The sequence below is a fragment of the Urocitellus parryii genome, chromosome 6 (genome assembly GCF_045843805.1).
Source record: "Urocitellus parryii isolate mUroPar1 chromosome 6, mUroPar1.hap1, whole genome shotgun sequence".
Taxonomy (NCBI): domain Eukaryota; kingdom Metazoa; phylum Chordata; class Mammalia; order Rodentia; family Sciuridae; genus Urocitellus; species Urocitellus parryii.
Window position 1 is genome coordinate 1,206,096 of NC_135536.1, and position 21,712 is coordinate 1,227,807.

The window sequence follows — 21,712 nt, forward strand, 5'->3', positions numbered from 1 at the left end:
CAGGTCTTACCTGAGCCATCCCAGGACCAGGAGGTGGGGGCTGCAGGCTCAGTGTTTGCAGGGAGTTCATGGTCCACACCACAGGGAACAAGGAGAGGAAAATGTCTTATTTGTGGACTGTGCTCACTCAGTTAGGCAGGACATCAATTTCTGAACCTCATCAGGAGGTCAGCAACTACACCTGCCCTCTCAGTGACCCCACCTCACCACAGACAGTGTCCACTGTTCTCTCCAAATGCTGGGCTGGGGACAAGGCAGGTCTCACTGCAGGGATGCTGCACAGGGAAGGGACCTGGCCTCCTCCCTCACCCAGCCTGCCCTGCATGCTGTCCCCTCTGCTGTCAGCCTGGCTCTGCTGCTCTGGGGGACTCAGGGGCTCTCAGCCTCAGGCTGCAGCTGAGAGTTGCCTCTGCCCCCAGGACTCCCACCTGGCCCAGCACCTCCATCCTGTCCTCTCCTGGTGGAGACCAGAGGGCAGGACAGGTGAGGGGAAGAGCTCAGGGCAGATTCCCACCCACTGCTGTCCACAGGCATTGGCTGGACAGTCAGGAGGACAAGCAGGGCAGAGGGTGGGGAGGGCAGTGGGCACACAGCAGGAAGCCCCTGCCCTCCTGAGACCCTGCTACCTCCTCTCCTGCTCAGTCTGTATCCCCCAAATCTCACAGAGATGAAAGAGAAGAACTAGTCTTGAGAACAAAGGGGGCTCTTCTCCTGGATGTGGGGAACCCCATTCTCAGCCCTGGGCTCTCTTCAGTCATCACTGAGGGCTTCTCCTTCAGGGCTGGGAGGTGAACCTGGGCCTCTTGCATGCTGGGCACGTTCCTGCCACTCTGAGACCCTCCCAGGTGCAGGGAGGAAGCGCTTGGAGGAGGCAGGGCTGGGCTCAGGAGGGTGGGCTCCCCCTCTGACAGCCTTCCAGCTCCCCTGAAACCACCTGCTCTCCTCTCACAGGTAAAGCTCCACTTGGGCTCAAGACAGGGACACATCTCAGGAGCACAGAGGACCTGGGCAGCCTGACCTCAGCCTCTCCAGATATCAGAGGAGCCTCACCCACATGCAAATTCCTCCTCCTGCTCTGGGTTCAAATGCCCTCTGGGCTGTGGGAGCTCCCAGCTCTCTGCTCAGAGAGGACTGAGGTCTCTGGGAAGGCAGGTGTGGTCTAGAAGATGAGGCTGCTGGGTCTTGTCCTGTGCCTGGTCACAGCTCTCCAAGGTGAGTGTCCCCAATGTCAGACCTGGGTCCATAGGGAGGTTGTGACTGCAGGTGACTGACAGGGTGTGACTGTTCTTGTCCCCAGGTGTCCTGTGCCAGGTGCAGCTGCAGGAGTCAGGACCTGGCCTGGTGAATCCCTCACAGACCCTGTCCCTCACCTGTGCTGTCTCTGGTTACTCCATCACCAGTAATTACTACTGGAGCTGGATCCGTCAGCCACCAGGGAAGGGGCTGGAGTACATAGGGTACATAAGTTATGGTGGTAGCACTAACTACAACCCATCCCTCAAGAGCCGAGTGTCCATCTCGAGAGACACGTCCAAGAACCAGTTCTCCCTGCAGCTGAGCTCCCTGACCACTGAGGACACAGCCACCTATTACTGTGCCAGAGCCACAGTGAGGGGACCTCAGTGTGAGCCCAGACACAAACCTCCCTGCTGCTCACCCAGGGCCAGCAGGGGGCGCTCTGCACACAGGAGTCAGGTCAGCCCAGGAGCAGCTGCAGATGTGAGTTGGGGCAGGGTTCCTCCATCTGGAGGCCTGTCCATGTACCAGCTTCCCAGGGAACCTCTGTGGCCTTGGGGTCTCTACTTATCTCTGATGTGTCTGAAGATAATCATTCTGTTTTTGTCATGTTCTTTTTCTTTTGAAATAGTGCATCTTACCTATATTTATTATAGGTTTTCACTTTGACATAGTCACATACATTCATTGTCTATAAAACCTCTGTTGCTCTCACAGCTCCTCCTTTTAAATTTTCCTCCTACTCCCCATTATTTATCTGACCTTTCTTCCACGAGTTTCTAATTTTCATTAAATTTGCACTGTGTGTGTGTGTGTGTGTGTTTGTGTGAAACTCACAGTGGTTCACTCCACAGGTGCAGGACTCCCACGTGGGCAGAATTGACCAATAATATCTGCTCAGCTCACTCCTGGCCCCTCCCTTCTCCTGTCCCTCCTCCCTCTCCCTTAGTCACCTCCTGATCCCCACTGATCTATGCTCTTGGGGTTCCCCTTCCTTTATCTTCCTTATTTTTGGCAGCTCCCACAGAGGACAGCCAACACTCACCTGACTCCCTGAGCCTCTCTCATTCCCCTTCCCTAATGTCCTCCAGCTCCGTCCACTCACCATCATCTCACTCCTCCTATTGGCTGAGCAGAGCTGCAGTGTTGGTACTGTTGTAGTTAAAGCTTTGTCCCAGGGTTTCATAAACTGACTTCCAGACCACTCACATATAATCGAATCATGCCTTTATTGAAGCACACCGGTGGCGGCTGACCAGAACATAAAGCTGTTCCCCTGATCAGCCCCGAACAATTGCAAGGGCACTCCTTATAAGCCTGAAAACCGCAAAAGGGATGTTCAGGGGGTCTAGCCAATGCAAGCAAGCCAGGTTACAGAAGCGGGACAGTGCAGTCAAGCAGAAGGAAGCCTAACCAATCATCGTTAGCCCAGTGACCCCAGTTACAGAAACAATACCCCATTAGGTAGTTTCGTGTTCTTAAAGGTTTCTATAGCAAAAGGAAAAGAACATCTTGCTGCAGTCATGACTCTTCTACTTGGCATAGTTGTTTTACAGAATGAAGTTATCAAACAAAATGGAGTCACATTTGCTACTACTACCACAGTACATGACCCACATTTCCTTTATCCATCCACTAGTGAAGGGCACCTGGGCTGGTTGCATAACCTGGTCTTGGGAATTGCACTGTATAAGCCCTGCAGTGGCCATGTCCCTGCACTGTGCTGACTTGGGTCTTTGGGGTAAATACCAAGCAGAAGGAGAGCTGGGTCCCACTGTGGCTTCCTCCCTGTTGTTCTGAAGTGTTTCCACCCTGCTCTCCTCAGGGTGGTTCTCTTCTGCTGTCCCACCAACAAGGTGTGAGGGTCCTCTCCCCAGGTTTTCTCCAGCACCTGTCATTACTTGTATTCTTGATAAGTGTCATTCTGGTGAAGTGAGAAGGAACCTCATTGTCATTGTCATTGGCATTTCCCTAATTGTTAGTGATATGAGCTTTTATTCACATATTGGTTGTTCATTTGTTTTTCTTCTATTGAGAAGTGTCTGGTTAGTTCTTTATCATCTAATAAGTGGATCACTTGTTTGGGGAGGTGAAGGTTTTGGAGCTCTTTATTTATTCTGGGTACTACTCCCTGCCTAAGAAGTGGGGCAGAGGGTTTCCCCAATCTCTAGGCTCTCTCCCTGCACTTACTTGTCTCCTGTGCTGTGCAGAACCTTCTGCAGGCCCTGCCTTCCCACTGACATCCTTGATCTTTATCTTGTTGGTTTATTCTCTCATGTTCTGACTCTGCATGTTCAGATCATGCACCAACAGCCATGGGTAATTTCATCCTTCCTGACTTGGATGACATTCTCCAACATTCTTATTGGCTAAGCCCCTGGCTAGGTTCCAGCCCTTTGTGGAAGAGGAAGGCTGAGGGTCCTTCCATGCCCAGGTCCAGGCCTCAGGGAAGAGCACTCAGGATCTCCCACTGAAGTGGATTTGCTGTGTGTTTTTCACAAATGACCTTCACTGTGCTGTTCTTCCTCTGAGTAACTTGCTGGTGACTTTCATCATGGAAAGTGCTGGATTTCACCCAGTGGTATGCTCTAGGTTAGTTGAGATGCTCTTGTGACATTGGCCTCTGCTGTGCTGAGGAGGGATCCACAGTGGGCTGAACCTTTAGCTGTCCCTGCACCCCAGGCAGGTGGCCCCTGTCAAGGTGTGGCTCTCTCACTGTGCCCTGCCCTTCAGCTCCAGCCTGCCAGGACTTCTCTGCAGAGTTCCAGCCCCTAGTTCATCATGGCTGTTGGATTGCAGTTGGCCTCACTGTGGTCATCTGGGTTTTGGACCAGCCTGTGTCTGGCCTCCTAAGGTGGTTTCCCATCAGTTCTCTTCTCATGTGTTGTAGGACCATCCCGAGGTCCCCTGCCCTGGCTCTGCTTCTTCATTCATTGTTAGTCACCATCAGTCCATCCTGCCATGTCTCTGTGCCTGCTGCTTACTTCTCCCAGGTGCAGTCTTGGCAGACCTGGTTGAATCTGGGCCATCCCCCTGTCCTAAAGCCTCAACAATGCCCAACAGCAGCTGCCTTAGTCATTCACAAGAACTTTGGATTATGAGTAAAGGATTCTCATACAAGAGGGCAGCATTGCCAGCTGCTGTGCTGAGCAGGAATTAAAAGGCATTTCTAGTGAGTTCCAAGCATGGTCTTGGAGACACAGATATGCACAGACTATCAGAGTTACAGGAGCCACTCTGTCCTCTGCCAGGACTGTTTCCACAGTTCCCAGGACATGACAGGTGACAACATCACATCCTGGGCCATGGGTTCTGCTCTATTGAAGCGTCTCCCTAAGGAGCTTCTATATAGTAAGATTGTGGCTCACAGATTTTACCATAAACCACTGAAGGCAAAGACGAACCCATAGGATGTTAGACTAATGAAGGGCCTTAGAAAGTAAACTTCAGCCCCTTGTTGTACAGGTGAGGAAACCGACTTGAAAGGTATTTGCTCAGAGTTACTTGGTTTCAGGCAGAGCTGGGATGAGGACCCCTGGATTCTAATTTTCAATTCTGAAAGTCATCTGCTGAGAATTCCGGTTTCTAGATATGTGATCATGCCATTAGCACCACACCAAATTTGGCTTCTTCTTTTCTTATCTGTAAATCTTAGTTTATTTCTCTTGTGTTAATTCTCTTGTTAGAATTTCAAGAACTCCATGCCTAGGAATGGTGAGGTTGGCTTTCCTTGTCTTGTTTTTGATTCTAGAGGAAACACTGTCCGTTTTTCTCCATTCACTGTGAAGTTGCTTTGTTATGTGAAGTATTTTGATATTGGAAACATTCCTTCTACCCATTTCTCCAACTGTCTAAACCTGAATGGGTGCTGGGTTTCCCAAAGGTTTCACTTCATCTATGCAGATAATTATAAGATTCTTGTCCTTAATTCTATTTTAATGATAAACCACACTTATTGATTTATATATTTTCAGTCAATACTTCATCCTTGGCATGAAACAAAATTGATAATAGTGCACAGTCCTCTTAACTCCATTTTGATCATTAGTTGCTATTTTATTGAGAATTTCTACACTTATGTTCACTGGGGTTATTGGTCTGCAATTTTTGTTAATTTGTGTGTATTTTCCTGGATTCAGTGTAAGGAAGCGGGTGGTATTTGCTTTATGAATAAATTTTGGAGTTTTCTCTCCAGTTCTATTTCCAAGGAACAATTTCAGAGGATTGGCTTTAGGTGTTGTTTGAGTTTCTGGTAAAACTCAGCTGAAAATCCAACTGGTCCAGGGATCTTCTTTTCTGGAAGCCTGTTACTTGAGCTTCAGTGTGTTGATTGACATTTTGTGTTACATTTTACACACCCTCTTGGTTCAAACTGGGTGGATCATATGTGACATGTCATTTTTCATTGCATTCTAGATTTTCCAACTTATTGGGATATAAGATTCAAAGTCATACTGGATTATCATCTGGATTTCAGAGATGTCTGTGATGATATCTCCTTTATATTCTCTAATTTTGTTCTTTTTAGTCTACTTCCTTTTACTTTTAATTAGTTTGACTATGGAGTGATCATCCTTCTCTATTTTTTCATGAACTGCTTCTTTGAATCACTGAATTTTTTTCTTATTTCATTCAAATTTTTCTAATATTATCTATTTCCTATCTTCCACTTTTTTGGAAATGACTTTGTTACTGCTTTGCAAGGTTCTTAGATAAAATATTAGATTGTTACTTGGTTTTTTTTTCTTTTGTTATGCACTCATTTATCTCTGTGCATTGTTTTTTATGACAATTCTTGTTAGTGCTCGAAAGATACTGGTATGCTGTCTTAAGATATATATATATATATATATATATATATATATATATATATATATATCTTCTCCTTTCTACTATTATTCAATCCACATTCTAGAGTATTGTTTAGTTAATCTCCATGTATAAATTAGTTGTCTTTGAATGTTGCTGTTGATTCCTAATTTCTTTGCATTGTGATACCATATAATGCAAGGAATTCACTGTGCAGGCAACACTGCATGGCCATGTAAATCTAAAAAGAATGATTAAAAAGTACTATACTGGAATGGATGACATTAATAATTTTTGTTTTTGCTAAGACTTGGGTTATGACCTAAAATAACATCTATTATAAATATACTTCCATGAACAGCTCAGAAGAAAAGAAATGCAAATATTCTCATATGAAATACTCTATGGATACCTGTAAGATCCGTGTGATATACATAACCATTTTGCTCAAAAGAGTCTTCATTATTTTGCGTCTGGGTGTTAAGTCTGTTGGTGAAGCACATGTTTTGAAATTACTCATTAATATGTATTGTATTCTGAGTATCACTTCAGTAAATGCTTCATTCATGTAATTAGGTGCATCAATACTTAGAGTATAAATTATTACTAATTATATATCTTGGTCTTGGACTGCTCCATTTGCTGGTAGGTAGGACCCTCCTTGGTTATTCTGCTTTATTTGTACTGGATGCCACTTGGTGGGTGTGAATATAGAAACTCTTGCTTCTGTTTTGACTTCATTTGTAGGAACCTAGTTTTTCCTTTTTTACTACAGCCTGTAGATCTCTCCTTATGATCCTCTCACAGACAGCATAGGGTTGGTCTTCTGTCTAAGTCCCTGCCAGTCTGTGTCATCTCACAGGAGAGCTCAGAGCATTGACATCCAGAGTTGTCACAGAGAGGGGTTCCCTATTATATTCTGACATTTTGAATTGTTTCATGTGTTTAATTAGCTCTTAATTTTCCAGTGGTTTCTTCAGTTGCCGTCTCTGGGGTTTGTATCCTTCTGTGTGTGGAGTCCTTGCAGTGTTTTTATGCACTGGCCATAAATTATTTTACTTTGTGCTAATCTTGGAAAGTTTTTATTTCCAGTTTGATTCTGAATCCTGGCTCTCCTGGGTATAGCAGTCATGGTGGAAATTGCTCTCTTTCAGAATTTGGCTTATCCCTTCCAAGCCCTCCCGGATGACAGAGTCTCAGCTGAAGACAGAAATTGGCCTTCCTTGTTTACCTCTCAATATGTCTTGGGATATTTCTCCTGTGGCTATAAATATTCTGTCCCTTTTCCTTGGGCATTTTGATTGTGATGTGACCTGGATGGGCACTTTTGGTTCTTGTTTATTTGGGTTTTTGTCTTCCTCCTAAATGTGGGTGAGCATCTCTTCTGAACGTCTGTAAATTGTTCCATATTATGTCATTGAAATCATTCTTACTGCAATTGCACTGTACCTGATTCCTTTTCAATTCCACTGAGTAGGTTGCTCTCTTCAGAGTCAGTGGAGGTGAAAAAGGAATGGAGGTTCAGGGCCACTCTGAAGGGGGTTGTTTCAGAGTTCTAGTGTAAGCTGGTCATGGTCTTTTTCTTCCTTACTGCTCACTAAATCTTCAAGTCATATATCCTGTCTTCAATGCCTGACATTCAGTTTTGTGTAATTGAAATTGTTTCTGATAGCTTCAATTGCATTCAACATGAAGTATGGCATCTTTCTTTTCCAAAGTTCTCAGGGGGTTCCTCCCAGAATCCCTAGCTCTGTTCTGAATAAGATTTTATCTATTGTATGTTAGTAGTGCATTCCTCAGATCTTCTTTCACTCCACTAATCATCTTGGTAATCAAATTTATAAGTCATTCCCTGGAATTTTTTTCCCTTTTACTATATATGTTTTCTTTGTTGAGGGATTGTTGATTTGGGGGGAACTTGTTTGTCTGTTTCCTTATGTTTTCACAGGTCTTCAATTTGTGCATCTGCTAGTTGGATTCCCTTTTCTCTTTGTGAAGGGACCTTTTAGTCACATGCTGTCACTTTATCTTAGCTTCATAACATGGCTTAGCCAAATCCGACTGTTAACCTCAATCTCCAGGCTTTTTAGAAAAGAATGTGCTGCAAGTAACAGTGTTCATTAGAGGTAAGGCAGACACCAGTAAGTACTGTCAATGAGCTACTTCTCATCTAATTCTATGAGCCCAGGCTCAGTGTGGGTGAGGAGAAGGCAATACTGACTCAAGAGTTCACACAGGAATGATCAGAACTCACTTTAACCAAAACATGCAATAAAGTGTGGGGAAGGTGAGGTGTGGGTGATGATGGGAAGACTGAAGTGGGGGCAAAGACAGGGTGGGTGGGCTGGATGTGTGTTGGAGAGACACCTGATTAGCAAATGCCATTTGGATAATGAACAAATTTTTCCCTCAGACATTCAGATTAATTTGTGCTAGCAGGACCTGGGGCAGTAGGCCTGGGAGAGGCTGGTCAGAGTGGAGCTCACTTCTGATAAGCAGGAGGAGAACCTCCAGGACAGCGGCTCAGCAGGAGGCTCTGGTGAGTCACCACCTACTGTGCACCTGCAGCAGTGCTGAGAGAGCAGGCTTTGATTTCTCACCATGGAATGGTGGAAGTCAGAGCTGCAGCACCTGCTAATACCTGGATCAGCCTTTCCACCAAGGGTGCCCATCGGGAACCTTCATCCTAGGTAAAGGGTCTCCAGGGCCCTGCTCTGCCCTCTGTGGGCTTGATTAGAATTACATTTAAATAGTGATGGCAGCAGACACTGAGACCCAGAGGTTCAGTGCCCTCCTTGTTTGCAGAGTTCTCTTTGGAGCATGGTGAATGCGTTAACTCAGAGAACACGGCCATGACCTCAGTTCAGAAGATTGAGCTTCATAAGACTGTGGAGTTAATAGTTGACAGAAGGAGGCACATGAGGTCCATTAGCATGATGTGCTTCTCCCACCTGTTCAAGTGGAGCACTGAAGTGTCCCTGCTGCTGTGCAGACAGTGTGGGCACAGAGGGCCTGGGCCAAGGAGCTGTCCAGGCCACCCCTCCGCAGGGCTCTGACATGGCCCTCAAGGTCATGACTCACAGTGTCCTAGTAATACAGTCAGGAAGCACTGAGGTGGGGCCTGGGTTGTGGGGCGCTGCGGGAACTGATGAGGGGAACAGACTCAGCACCTCAGGGTCCTGGTTCACTCTCTGCAATGAGCACATGAGGTCTGGTTTCCCTTGATGGCCCCTGACCTCACAGCACCTGGGGCTCAGAACAGGACAGGCCCAAGGTGGGTGCTCACTTGCAGGAGGACCCTACTCAGGTAGCACACTGAGCTCTGCCCAGGAACGGGCTGGGCACCAGGAGCATCGCTCATGCTGCTCAGGAAAGGACCCCACAGGTACCATGGAGATGTGCATAGATAAGGCAAGGACTGGGCACTGCGGCTGGTCAGACGTTTCCTTACTCCAAAGAGCAGGGTCTTCTCCTAAGCCCACTGCTGAGAGGGACCCTCGGTTTTGTTGGCAGCATTTTGACAGCTCAGCTGTGCACCCCATCTTCCCTGGGCAGGAGTGTCACCACATTCCCTCCACCCTCCCTCCTGAGGATGATGGAGAATGGGCACTGCTCCTGGGACCAGAGCAGGGCTGGCCCCTGGGTCTGCAGACACATTTCCCAGTGAGACGTGTGGGGAGGATGGGGCTGGAACCTGACAGGCAGGTGGCGTCACTGCTGAGGGTTCAGACAGCAGCATCCTGGGCCTGGGCTGCTCTTCATTGCCACCCCCATCCAGCACAGGCAGCTGAGCTGAAGTCACTGTGTGAATTTGGGGTGACACAAAGTACCACACAGACACAGAATACCTTCTATAAGCTTCATGATGGCTTTTTCCATCTCCCAGCCTCAGGATCTGGGCCTTTCCATTTATTTGTAAGGGGATCGTGCCACATTACAGGTGGGCGAACAGAATTGGACGAGGGATGCCAGTGTCTGTCTGCGGCCGAATGGCCTTCACTGTCTAGGGTAAGAAAATTAAGGGCAAATAATGCATGGTTAAGGCGATCCCTTGGAGTGGTAAATACAAGGGCAGAAGCCTTAAGGCGGGTTAGCCAAGTCTTTAAGGTAAGGTGGGCACGTTCCACAATGCCTTGGCCCTGAGGGTTGTATGGAATTCCGGTAGTATGATAAATTTGTAAGGTAGCACAAAACTGTTTAAACTTGGCACTGGTATATTCAGGACCATTATCTGTTTTAATATGTATTGGTTTACCCATTATGGAAAAGGCTGAAACAAGATGAGAAAGGACATCTTTGGTAGCCTCTCCAGAATGTGGTGATGCAAAAATAAAGCCACTGAAGGTATCTATAGAAACGTGTATATATTTGGTTTTTCCAAATTCAGGAAAATGAGTAACATCCATTTGCCAAACCTGATTGGGCAGTAATCCTCGGGGGTTAACTCCCAAGTGTTGAATGGGGAGGGAGACAGTGCAAGCAGGACATGCTTTTACTATTTCTCTTGCCTGCTGCCTGGTAATTTTACAAAGTAATCGAAGGCTCTGGGAATTTAAATGGTGAAGATTGTGTAACTCAGTGGCCTTTTGAACAGAGCCAACAAAAATTGGAAAGATGGAACGAGTCGCTGCATCAGCCTGGGCATTGCCTTGTGTTGGAGGGCCAGGAAGATTAGAGTGTGCCCTGATGTGTCCTAAGAAAAATGGGTGTTGTCTGGCCTGAATCAGCTGCTGAAGCTGGTGAAACAGAAAGGCCACATTGGAAGAAGCCTTAATGGCGGGTGAAATCTCCAGCAGGGGCACAGAGTGAGCCATGTAGGCACTGTCTGTATACATAGTAACAGGCTTATCGAAAAATGTTATAAAAACTTGTGTTATGGTAAACAATTCCACGAGCTGTGCTGACTGATAGACAGTATCAAAGGTGGTAGGCTGGTTATTGACAACAAAGACTGCACGGCCGTTACTGGAGCCGTCTGTAAAGACAGTAAGGGCTTGGGGAATGGGAGCCTTTTGAGTAATTTTGGGAAAAATAAATGGATGTAATTGGGCAAAATGTAAAAAGGGGTCATTGGGGAGGTGGTTATCTATTGTTCCCAAGAAGCCTGATAGGGCAATACCCCATTCATCCCCTGTCTGCAGTAAAAATTGGGTTTGGTCCTAGTATATGGAATTAAAATATTATCAGGGTCTTTGCCAAAATGTTGTCGAGAAAGCAAGCGACCTTTGATAATAATAGAAGCTACCTGAGCAGGATAAACAGTAATAACCTTGGAGGATGTGGTGGGTAAATGGACCCAAAGCAAGGGGCAGCCTTTATTTTTAAAATGTGGATCCCGCTGCCAAAATATTCCTGTAGGTGTATGAGGAGTGTGTAAAATAACCAGAACCAGAGGAAGGTTATAAGAAATTTGTGTAACAAACTGTTGGGCAATGGCTTCTGTGACTTGGTTTAATGCCTGTCGTGCCTTGGGAGTAAGCTTTCGAGGGGAGGAGGGGTGGGAATCACCTCTCAAAATATCATTAAGGGGCAAAAGTACACAAGTGGGTAATTTTAAATATGGTCTTAGCCATTGAATATCTCCCAGTAATTTTTGGAAATCATTAAGGGTGTGAAGATGGTCCACACGTAGTTGTATTTTAGGAATTTGGATCTGATTATCTTGAAGTTTAAGGCCCAAATAGGTATAAGGGTCCTGTGTTTGAACCTTGTCAGGAGCTATCTGTAGTCCCAACGTAGTGAGGGCTTTGTAAAGGTCCAAGTAACAATTATTAAGGTCATGGGTATTAGGTGCAGCAATTAACAAATCATCCATATAATGTGAAATATAAATTTGTGGCCACCACTCTCTCACAGGGTCTACTGCTTGAGCCACATATTTTTGGCAAAGACTAGGGCTGTTGGCCATACCTTGGGGAAGAACCTTCCATTGAAATCTCTGCATAGGGCCCTGAAAATTAATGCGAGGGAGACTAAAGGCAAAATAGGGTCTATCCTCAGGATGTAAAGGAATGGTAAAAAAGCAATCTTTTAAGTCAATAACCATTTTACAATATTTTTTGGGAATAGCCACTGGTGTGGGAATGCCTGGCTGTAGTGCTCCCATCGGGCACATAACTTTATTAATGGCGCGCAAATCTTGTAAAAGGCGCCACTTGCCTGAATTTTCTTGATAACAAAAATAGGAGTATTCCATGGTGAGGTTGAGGGCTCTACATAGCCAGCTGCCAGCTGTTCCTGCACTAACATGGAGAGAGCCTCCAATTTTTCTTGGGTAAGGGGCCACTGATCCACCCACATAGGAGCCTGAGTCTCCCAAATAATCTTATCTGCGTGGGGTACAGGAGGGTCAGGGACTGACACTAAAAATCCGAATACCCAAGTCCATATGTATCTGTTTTTGTATGGGTTGTATGGGCTCAACCAGTCCTTGTCTCAGTCTCCCAAGACCTGTACCAGGAACAAAATTCATATGAAGCATTTGATGAGTCACCATGGAATTGAGACTGGCAAGAATAACTTCCATTTGACTCAAAATATCTCGGCCCCATAGGTTAACAGGGAGGTCAGGAACAACAAAAGGAGTGACAGTTCCCTTATTACCCTCTTTATCAGTCCAGCTAAGAGCCCTAGAGCTGACCAGAGGATTTTTTGACTGTCCTATCTCTTTAAGGTCAGTCAAGGATGGGGTGAGGGGCCAACCTGATGGCCAGTATTTTTGAGAGATAATTGTGGCATCAGCCCCAGTATCTAGGATTCCTTGGAAGTCCTTTCCTTCAATGAGTAAGGTAAGGGTGGGTCTATTGTGAGAAATGGGCTGAACCCAATACACATCAGAGGAGCCCAAGGAGGCAGTCCCCCGAGGTAGGGTTTGGGCGGTGGAAGTGCCTCCTGAATCTAAGGGAAGGAGTATTAATTGTGCAAGTCTTGTTCCTGCTGGGATGGCCGCAACTCCATAAATAGCTGTGGCCAGTATTTTTATTTCTCCAGTGAAATCATTATCAATAATGCCAGGGAAGACCTGAACACCTTGTAAGGTAGTAGAGGCTCTTCCAAGAATAAGGGCACACGTATGAGATGGAGGGGGACCCATAATTCCAGTGGGTATTATCTGGGGCCCTTGCATGGAGTCTAATATTGTATCGGTGGTGGCACAGAGGTCGAATCCTGCACTGCCTGGGGTGGCTCCTTGGAGGGAGGTAATCATGGAGAAGGATTTTGAGGTAGGACGGGAGTTTGGGAGGGAACAAACCTTATTGCCCCTGGGTTTGTCCTGGGGGAGGTCGGGGCCAGGGGCTGGCCCCTCAGGGAGTTTCCTGGGAAGCAGGAAGAAGTAGGCTGTCCAAGGGCATTTGTCTTAGATCTACACTCACTGGCCCAGTGATGACCTTTGCCACATCTAGGGCAAAGGGTGGCTGGGGGCAGTTTAGCCCCGGTTTGAGGATATCCTATCCATAGGCTTTGTTTGCCTATAGTACACTCACGTGCAAAATGGCCAGGTTGTTTACAAGTAAAGCAAGTATGTGAGCCAGGATTGTGAAAGACCTTGGTAAAGGCAGCACCTATGACCAGACCCATGGCATGGGCTGCACCCACCCCGGCAGAGTCTAATAAAGTCAGAAAGTTCCCCTTTGTCCTTATGTGGTCGAAGAACATCCTGACATGCGGGGTTGGAATTTTCAAAGGCAAGATGTTTTACAAAGGTGCTTTCGCTTTTGCTTGGTCCAAGCAGGCGTTCCGCGGCTAGGTTAAGCCGGGCAACAAACTCACTATAAGGCTCATCAGGCCCTTATCGGATTTTTGCCAGGGAAGTGGTAGCCAAGCCCTTTTGAGGGAGGCGTCTCCAAGCATGTAAGGCAGCCATCTGAATCTGCACCAAAAGTCCAGCAGGGAAACGCGCCTGTTTAGGGTTTGTGTCAAAGGGCGCATTGCCCACTAGCTTAACATACGTCCAGGATTTAGAGGAGGCCTTAGTTAAATTTTTTTGAGCAGTTTCCGACAGTGCTCTTTGAAATCTGCATTCCATAACAGGAAGTCTCCGGCACTGAGGGTAGCTCAGGCTAAAAATTTCCAGTCATTAGGAGTAAGCCATTGTGCGCTGTGACTCTCTAGTAAAGCCAATGTGTAGGGCGCAGTGGGACCATAGTGAGCACAAGCCTTTTTAAGTTTTTCAAGAAAGCGCAGGCTTAATTTTTTGTAGACACTCTGTGTTCCTTCCTGCCTAGGGGTGAACTCCTCATCCTCTGAGCCCTGATCTTCCTCTTGCCCTTCCCCCGCTTCGTCCCCTTGATCCATTTCTGCCACTTCCTCCACTAGATCCTCCTCTGAGTCCTCAGCCTGGGTGGGCTTATCTGACTGACTGCGGGTGACTGGGAAGGCAAGAACAGGCTGATGGCTCGGCTTAGCCTTTGTATTAGACCGCCTTGGGCCAGCTCGGGTTGACTCCATGCCTAAGGCTAATGAGTGAAGCTCAGAGTCAAGGGATCTTAATTCTTTTAAGAGTTGGATCTGTTCTGTCTATGTTGGAGAGACTCTAGCAAGGGAGCCAGGTTAGGCAGGGGAAGTGGGGAAAAAATACCTGAGGGGGCAGTTGGCCCCTGAAGGGCCGGAGCACAAAAGGCAGGAGGGATATAGGAGGGAGGTGCATGTGTGAGTCCTATAGGCTGTGGCAGGGTCCTGAGAGGTGGCGGGTCTTCTGAATGGTAGGGAGCTGCGTCCTTCTCCAAGGTAGCCTCCTCCCCAGGGGTCAGTGTGTCTCCAGGATTTAAAACTGGATAAAGGTGGGTGGTAACCATTGGAGCCTTATTTATTAGGGTGGGGTTTTGAGCGGGACCAGGAAGGTTCCCAGGGTCCTGGGGAGACTGAGAAGGGTCTGTGTCTATACTAACTGAAGGGCATGCCGAGGGGGGACGAGAGGTCTTTTGCATAGCCTCTTCCCCAATCCTGACAAGTTTTAAGGTACCATTGTCAAAGGGTGAACTTTTAAGAAGTTAATTAATTAAGTTCCAGTAAGAAAAGGTGGGAACAGGCACCTTTTCTGGGCCAAAGGATTCATAATAATCTTTTAAACAGTCTCCTACTCTAAGCCATCTTTTACCATCAATGGTCCCTTCAAGGGGAAACCATGGACACAATTCTTCTACTTATGAAAAGAATAATTTTAAGTCCTTTTTCTTAACACGCGCCCCCCCGTGTCTTGAGGGCCTCCTTGAGGCCTCACAAAAACAACTCATGTGACAAAACTGCTTGTCCCATGGTGTGTCACTCACCTTGCATCGTCCTCGCTCTCCTCCCAGATCTTTCTCTTGGTCATGTCTGCCGAGGCGATCTCACGCTCCCGCTTGGCCAAGTATTCCCGGAGGATGGTGTTCCTTCTCAGTCAAAGGCTCGAGCCCCACATTGGGCGCCAAATGTCCCATCCGGCAGGACACATCAACGTGGGCAGTGAACCTAGATGGGGAGGAATGAAGGGACAAGAGACATGAAAGATGACAGCAAGACAAAAGTTCTGATCAAGCTGCAAACTTTTATTGTTCACACAGGGGTATTCATATGCTGGGGATGGGGAAGCTCTTTGCAATTGCTGGATGTGGGTGGGTAAAACTGCCAGCTGCAAGATGTCTGATGATCCTGATAACCGCAGGGTGTTCCAGGGAGATAGGTAGCTGCAGGATGCCTTCAGGGCAGCATGTCTCCCAGGGGGCTGTCAGGCTAATCTTTGAAAGACAATTTCCTTCTAGTTCCCGACAAACAGGTGAGTGTGATTCAACCCCAGCAGGTGACACCTACTCCTGGAGCCACACCCTGGTATCCCAGCTGGGGGAGCACCCAAGTTACTGGACCTGGCACTACCCTGCCCGACTGAATGCAGTAACTGTTCAGAACCTGGAGCATCAGGACTTAAGGAGGTTCATGGAGGGCGGCTTCCCTCACTAATGGCTCTCCTCACCTGGGACCTGCACTGAGCTGATCCCTTAGAATCCAGGGAAACCTCTGCAGATGAAGAGGGAGCTGGACATAGAGAGGAAGTCACATGTCAGTGCACAGCTCCTCTGGGGACAGCCACTTAGACAGTCTGTCTCCTCCTCTTCCCAAATGGTCTCCATCACGTGTTGCATCCAGTCTCCCTGCTGGTGCTGATGTGTCCTGTATTACAGGACCTTTAGAAGATGAGGAAGGCTACACCTATGTCACACAACCAATATGACAGTGTCACATGTTCTCCAGGAACAGAAGGACCATGTCACAGTAGCAGACAGTGGGAGAGAAAGCAGTGTGCTGGACTCAGAACTGAGCACTCAGCACCCAGAGCCTGAGAGGGTGTGGTGATGGAGACTGGGCACCAGGAGGGGAGCAGGGTCCTGAGGAAGGTGCTGGGCTCAGGAGGGTGGGCTCCCCCTCTGACAGCCTTCCAGCTCCCCTGAAACCACCTGCTCTCCTCTCACAGGTAAAGCTCCACTTGGGTTCAAGACAGGGACACATCTCAGGAGCACAGAGGACCTGGGCAGCCTGACCTCAGCCTCTCCAGATATCAGAAGAGCCTCACCCACATGCAAATCCCTCCTCCTGCTCTGGGTTCAAAGGCCCTCTGGGCTGTGGGAGCTCCCAGCTCTCTGCTCAGACAGGGCTGAGGTCTCTGGGAAGGCAGGTGTGGTCTAGAAGATGAGGCTGCTGGGTCTTGTCCTGTGCCTGGTCACAGCTCCCCAAGGTGAGTGTCTGACCCATTGTCAGACCTGGGTCCATGGGGAGGCTGTGACTGAAAGTGACTGATAGTGTATGCCTCTTCTTGTCCCCAGGTGTCCTGTGCCAGGTGCAGCTGCAGGAGTTGGGACCTGGCGAGGTGAAGCCCTCACAGACCCTTTCCCTCACCTGTTATGTGTCTGGATTCTCCATCACAACCAGTGGTTACTTCTGGGAGTGTATCCTTCAGCCCCCAGGGAAGGGGCAGGAGTGGATAGGGGACATATGTTATAATGGTAACACTTACTACAACCCATCCCTCAAGGGCCAAGTGTCCATCTCCAGAGACACGTCCAATAACCAGTTCTCCCTGCAGCTGAGCTCCCTGACCACTGAGGACACGGCCACGTATTACTGTGCCAGAGCCACAGTGAGGGTACCTCAGTGTGAGCCCAGACACAAACCTCCTGCAGGGCACCCAGGGCCAGCAGGGGGCGCTCAGCACACAGGGAGCCCTGGTCAGCCTGGAGCAGGTGCAGAGGGAGGAGAGATCAGTACACCTCAGGCCCTGAGGTTCCTGCCCATTTAACACCTACCCTGACTCTACCTTGCATGGAGATTCTCTAGATCTTTCTTTTCTCAGAATTTCAGAGCCTTTTCCTTCTCTAGATCAGGCTTGTCTGAAATTCCCTTACTCAGCACAGGCTGCTCACCAATCTTTCCTGAAGAACATTAATTTTTAATGGTATTTCCTGCCTGGTATTTGTAATGTGAACCTTATCTGTTCAGTACCAGGGATGGATACGAGGGGGCCCTACCCCTGAGCTCCATCCCAGCCCTCTTTGAGTCTTAATTTAACTGCATGGGCTGTGGGAGCTGCAGGTCATAGTCTCCCTAAGAAGTTCAGGCTGGCCTTGAGCTAGTTGTCCTCCTACCTCAGCATCCTGAGTACTGGAGGTTACAGGTGAGCTCCACCTCGCCCAGGTGAACTCTGTAAACATTTGATACCATGTCTCATCCCCTCCATGCTCACTGGGGTCCTGGGTCCTCTTCTTATGACTCCTTCCCATTCCCAACCTGCTCAGCGTGCTTCCTGTCAAGCCTCAGGTCATAGAACACACTAGACAATTGAGCCCACATAGTGCCCAGAACCTTCCAGCCCTGGGGACCTTTGACAATGTCTGGAGTATGTTTTATTTTCTCTTATGTTAGGAAAGGGATTTTGCAAGACAGCCAGTTGTTAGACACCATTGTAGCTGCCAAACCTCCAGCCATCACACAACATCACCCATAGCAAGGAATTAACTGAACCAAATGTCCACAGACTGAACTGAGAGCAGTGACAGAAAGACCTGAACCTGGACAAAATGCACAGAAATATGCATATTCAGAGTGAACCTTGGTGTAAGTGAGCTATCTGTCCCTCATGATGAGGCTCTGTGACACCCCCACCCCACCCTCATGGCTCCAAGCTGTGTGTGGCATGTAAACAGGGGGGATCAAGGTCTTTGAGAGAAAGGAGCTCCCTGGCAAAGACCCAGGAGGAAGGGTGGTCAGCTCTGCATGGGCTGTGGGAGCTGCAGGTCAGCTCTGTCCCTGGCCTCAGGCCCCAGAAGAAATACTGTGCCCAAGACCACTCTGACCCCATCTCTATGAGGTGACCCCAAGGCTGAGAAGCCCCAGGACAGCTGGCTGCTAGGGAGAGGGAGCTTGGAGCCTGCCTGGGTTTCCAGCCACTGTGGCTGGGTTTCAGGATCTCAGACAGGGACACCCTGGTCTCTGTCCCTGCTCACATCAGTGCCCACTCTGGGCTGAGAGTCCAGCTCCAGTCTGGGTGAGGAAGAGCAGCAGCAATTTTTATATCCCAGATTGTCTAAGATACTCCTAAAGGAGTATTTTGGTAAGGTTATAACACTGATTTTGTAGAAGAACCTCGTAAGTCGCTAAGTTAGAGTTTTATATTTTATATCAATGAAGGCCACTGCTGTTTCAATCTATAATACTTTCATATTTCTATTTTTTTTCAAGTTTAATGTATTTTATTTTCATACTTTGATGTGCTTGTTTTCTCATTAAATCAGATATAACAAAAAATGTGAAGTCTTCCATTCATATATGCCAGATAACACCATTTTTATTGCCCTACAAAACATTTAAGAAATGAACTTTAAAACATTGACAAAAGAGACTTAAAAACTGGTCACGAAGCTTGGGTGGATTTTCCACAAGTTACAAGTACCCCAAATCAAATGGTTGCCCTGTGTTCTCCTGAGTACAGAAAAGTTTTCACAGATCATATATTCAAACTTTTTGAAAATATATAAAATCCCTGGCCTTGAAAAAGTGTATTTTTTCTCTCTCTGTTTTTTTTTGAGATATCATATATTTGATTCAAATGGGATATGAATTCTTATTTTTCCACATTTACAGGTTGCAGGATCACATTGGTTATACACCACGTTTATAGATACAGCCATACTAATGTCTGTTGTATTCTGCTGCCCTTCCTATCCCCCCTCCCTTCCCCTCCCCTCCCATCACCTCTCTCTACCCAATATACTGTGACACATTTCTCTCTTTCTCTCTCTTTTTTCTTCACCCCTCACACCATCTTATGTGTAATTTTGTATAACAATGAGAGTCTCCTTCCATCTTCCTTGCAATTTGTCTTCTCTCTCCTTTACCCTCCCACCTCTCATCCCTGTTTAGTGGTAATCTTCTTCTCATGCTCTTCCTCCCTGCTCTGTTTTGAGTAACCCCCTTCTATCAAAGAAGACATTTGGCATTTGTTTTTGGGGATTGGCTAACTTCACTTAGCATAATCTGCTCTAATGCCATCCATTTCGCTGCAAATGCCATGATTTTGTTATTTTTTAATGCTGAGTAACATTACATTGTGTATAAATGCCAATTTTTTAACCATTCATCTATTGAAGGGCATCTAGGTTGGTTCCACAGTTCAGCTATTGTGAATTGTGCTTCTATGAACATTGATGTAGTTTTGTCCCTGTAGTATACTGGTTTTAGGTCTTTTGGGTATAGTCTGAGAAGGGGAATAGCTGGGTCAAATTGTGGTTCCATTCCCAGGTTTTCAAGGAATCTCCATACTGATTTCCAAATTGGCTGCCCCAATTTACAGTCCCACCAGCAATGTACAAGTGTACCTTTTTCCCCACATCCTCGCCAGCACTTGTTATTGTTTGACTTCATAATGGCTGCCATTCTTACTGGAGTGAGATGATATCTTAGAGTGGTTTAAATTTGCATTTCCCTGATTGCTAGGGATGGTGAGCATCTTTTCATGTATTTGTTGATTGAGTTTATATCCTCCTCTGAGAAGTGTCTGTTCAGATCCTTGGCCCATTTGTTGATTGGGTTATTTGTTTTCTTGTTTAATTTTTTGAGTTCTTCATATACTCTGGAGATTAGAGCTCTATCTGAAGTGTGAGGGGTAAAAAATTGTGACCAGGATGTAGGCTCCCTATTTACCTCACTGATTGTTTCTCTTGCTGAGAAAAAACTGTTTAGTTTGAATACGTCCCATTTGTTGATTCTTGATGTTAACTCTTGTGCTATGGGTGTCCTATTAAGGAATTTAGAGCCTGACCGCACGAGATGGAGATTAGGACCAACTTTATCTTCTGTTAGATGCAGAATCTCTGGTTTGATTCCTAGCTCCTTGATCCATTTTGAGTTAGCTTTTATGCATGGTGAGAGAAAGGGATTCAATTTCATTTTGTTGCAGATGGATTTCCAGTTCTCCCAGCACCATTTCTTGAAGATGCTATCATTTCTCCATTGCATGCTTTTAGCACTTTTGTCTAATATAAGGTAGTTTCAATTTTGTAGATTGGTCATGAGCATCTGCCCACTCTTGGGGTTTGTGCTACAGGCAAGAGAGGACTGAGACTCTGAGCTGTGACCACACACCCAGATCCTGGATCTTCGGGACAATGGGTGTCAGCTCATACCCTGAGTCAGCTTAGGTCACTGTCATGAACAGACCTGACAGAAAAACTTGAGCACAAAACCTTCTGTGCTTCTCCTTCCTTTTGCTCGAGGCTCCCAGATGTGAGGTCTCGGACTCAGGGAGGAAGACCTGGGGCAGCTGCATCTGAGCTCAAGACTCACTCTGCTTCTCTGTCCCCAGGGTCCTCTCCCAGGTGCAGCTGAAAGAGTCTGGGCCTGGGTGATGAAGCACCTGTCTCCAGTCTCCCTGGAGGAATGTGGCCCTGGGCTGGAGGACCCACCATGACACAGGCTGACCTGCTCCTTCTCTGGGTCCTCACTGGGCTCTCCTAACAGGGACTGGGCTGGGTGTGTCACCCAGGGAAGGCCCTGCAGTGGCTGGCCAGTGTTTGGTCCACCCAGCCCTGAAGAGCTGGATCACAAACTCCTAGGACCCCTACAACAACAAGGAGGTAGGTCTTCACCTTGACCATCCTGGACCCTGAAGACACAGCCCTCAAGACGGTGACCACCCTAGAACCTCCAGACTCAGCCCCCATGACTGTGACAACCCTGGACCCTGGAGACACAGCCCCCATGACTGTGACCAGCCTGGACCCTGCAGACACAGTCCTCATGACTGGACCAGCCTGGATCCTGCAGATGCAGCCCCCATGACTGTGACCAGCCTGGACCCTGCAGATGCAGCCCCCATGACTGTGACCACCCTGGACCCTGGAGATGCAGCCCCCATGACTGTGACCACCCTGGACCCTGGAGACGCAGCCCCCATGACTGTGACCAGCCTGGACCCTGGAGACGCAGCCCCCATGACTGTGACCAGCCTGGACCCTGCAAACACAGCCCCCATGACAGTGACCAGCCTGGACCCTGAAGACGCAGCCCCCATGACTGTGACCAGCCTGGACCTTGCAGATTCAGCACCTATGACTGTGCTCGGGTGCAAAAGGCACAGCCTGGGGCTTCCTGCATAAGGGCTCAGGCTGGTCTGAGCTCTGACCTGCCCCTCTGGCTATGG

At 47.6% G+C, this 21,712-nt stretch overlaps 1 gene segment (V, D, J or C); it reads left to right on the forward strand.

Annotated features, from left to right (window-relative positions):
• The first annotated feature begins 1,166 nt into the window (after positions 1 to 1,166).
• On the forward strand, positions 1,167 to 21,351 carry LOC144255317 (Ig heavy chain V region MOPC 141-like). The segment is given in 5 exon segments: positions 1,167 to 1,212; positions 1,298 to 1,624; positions 5,653 to 5,670; positions 16,899 to 17,171; positions 21,182 to 21,351. Coding segments are annotated over 5 exon segments (834 nt in total).
• Positions 21,352 to 21,712: the final 361 nt, after the last annotated feature.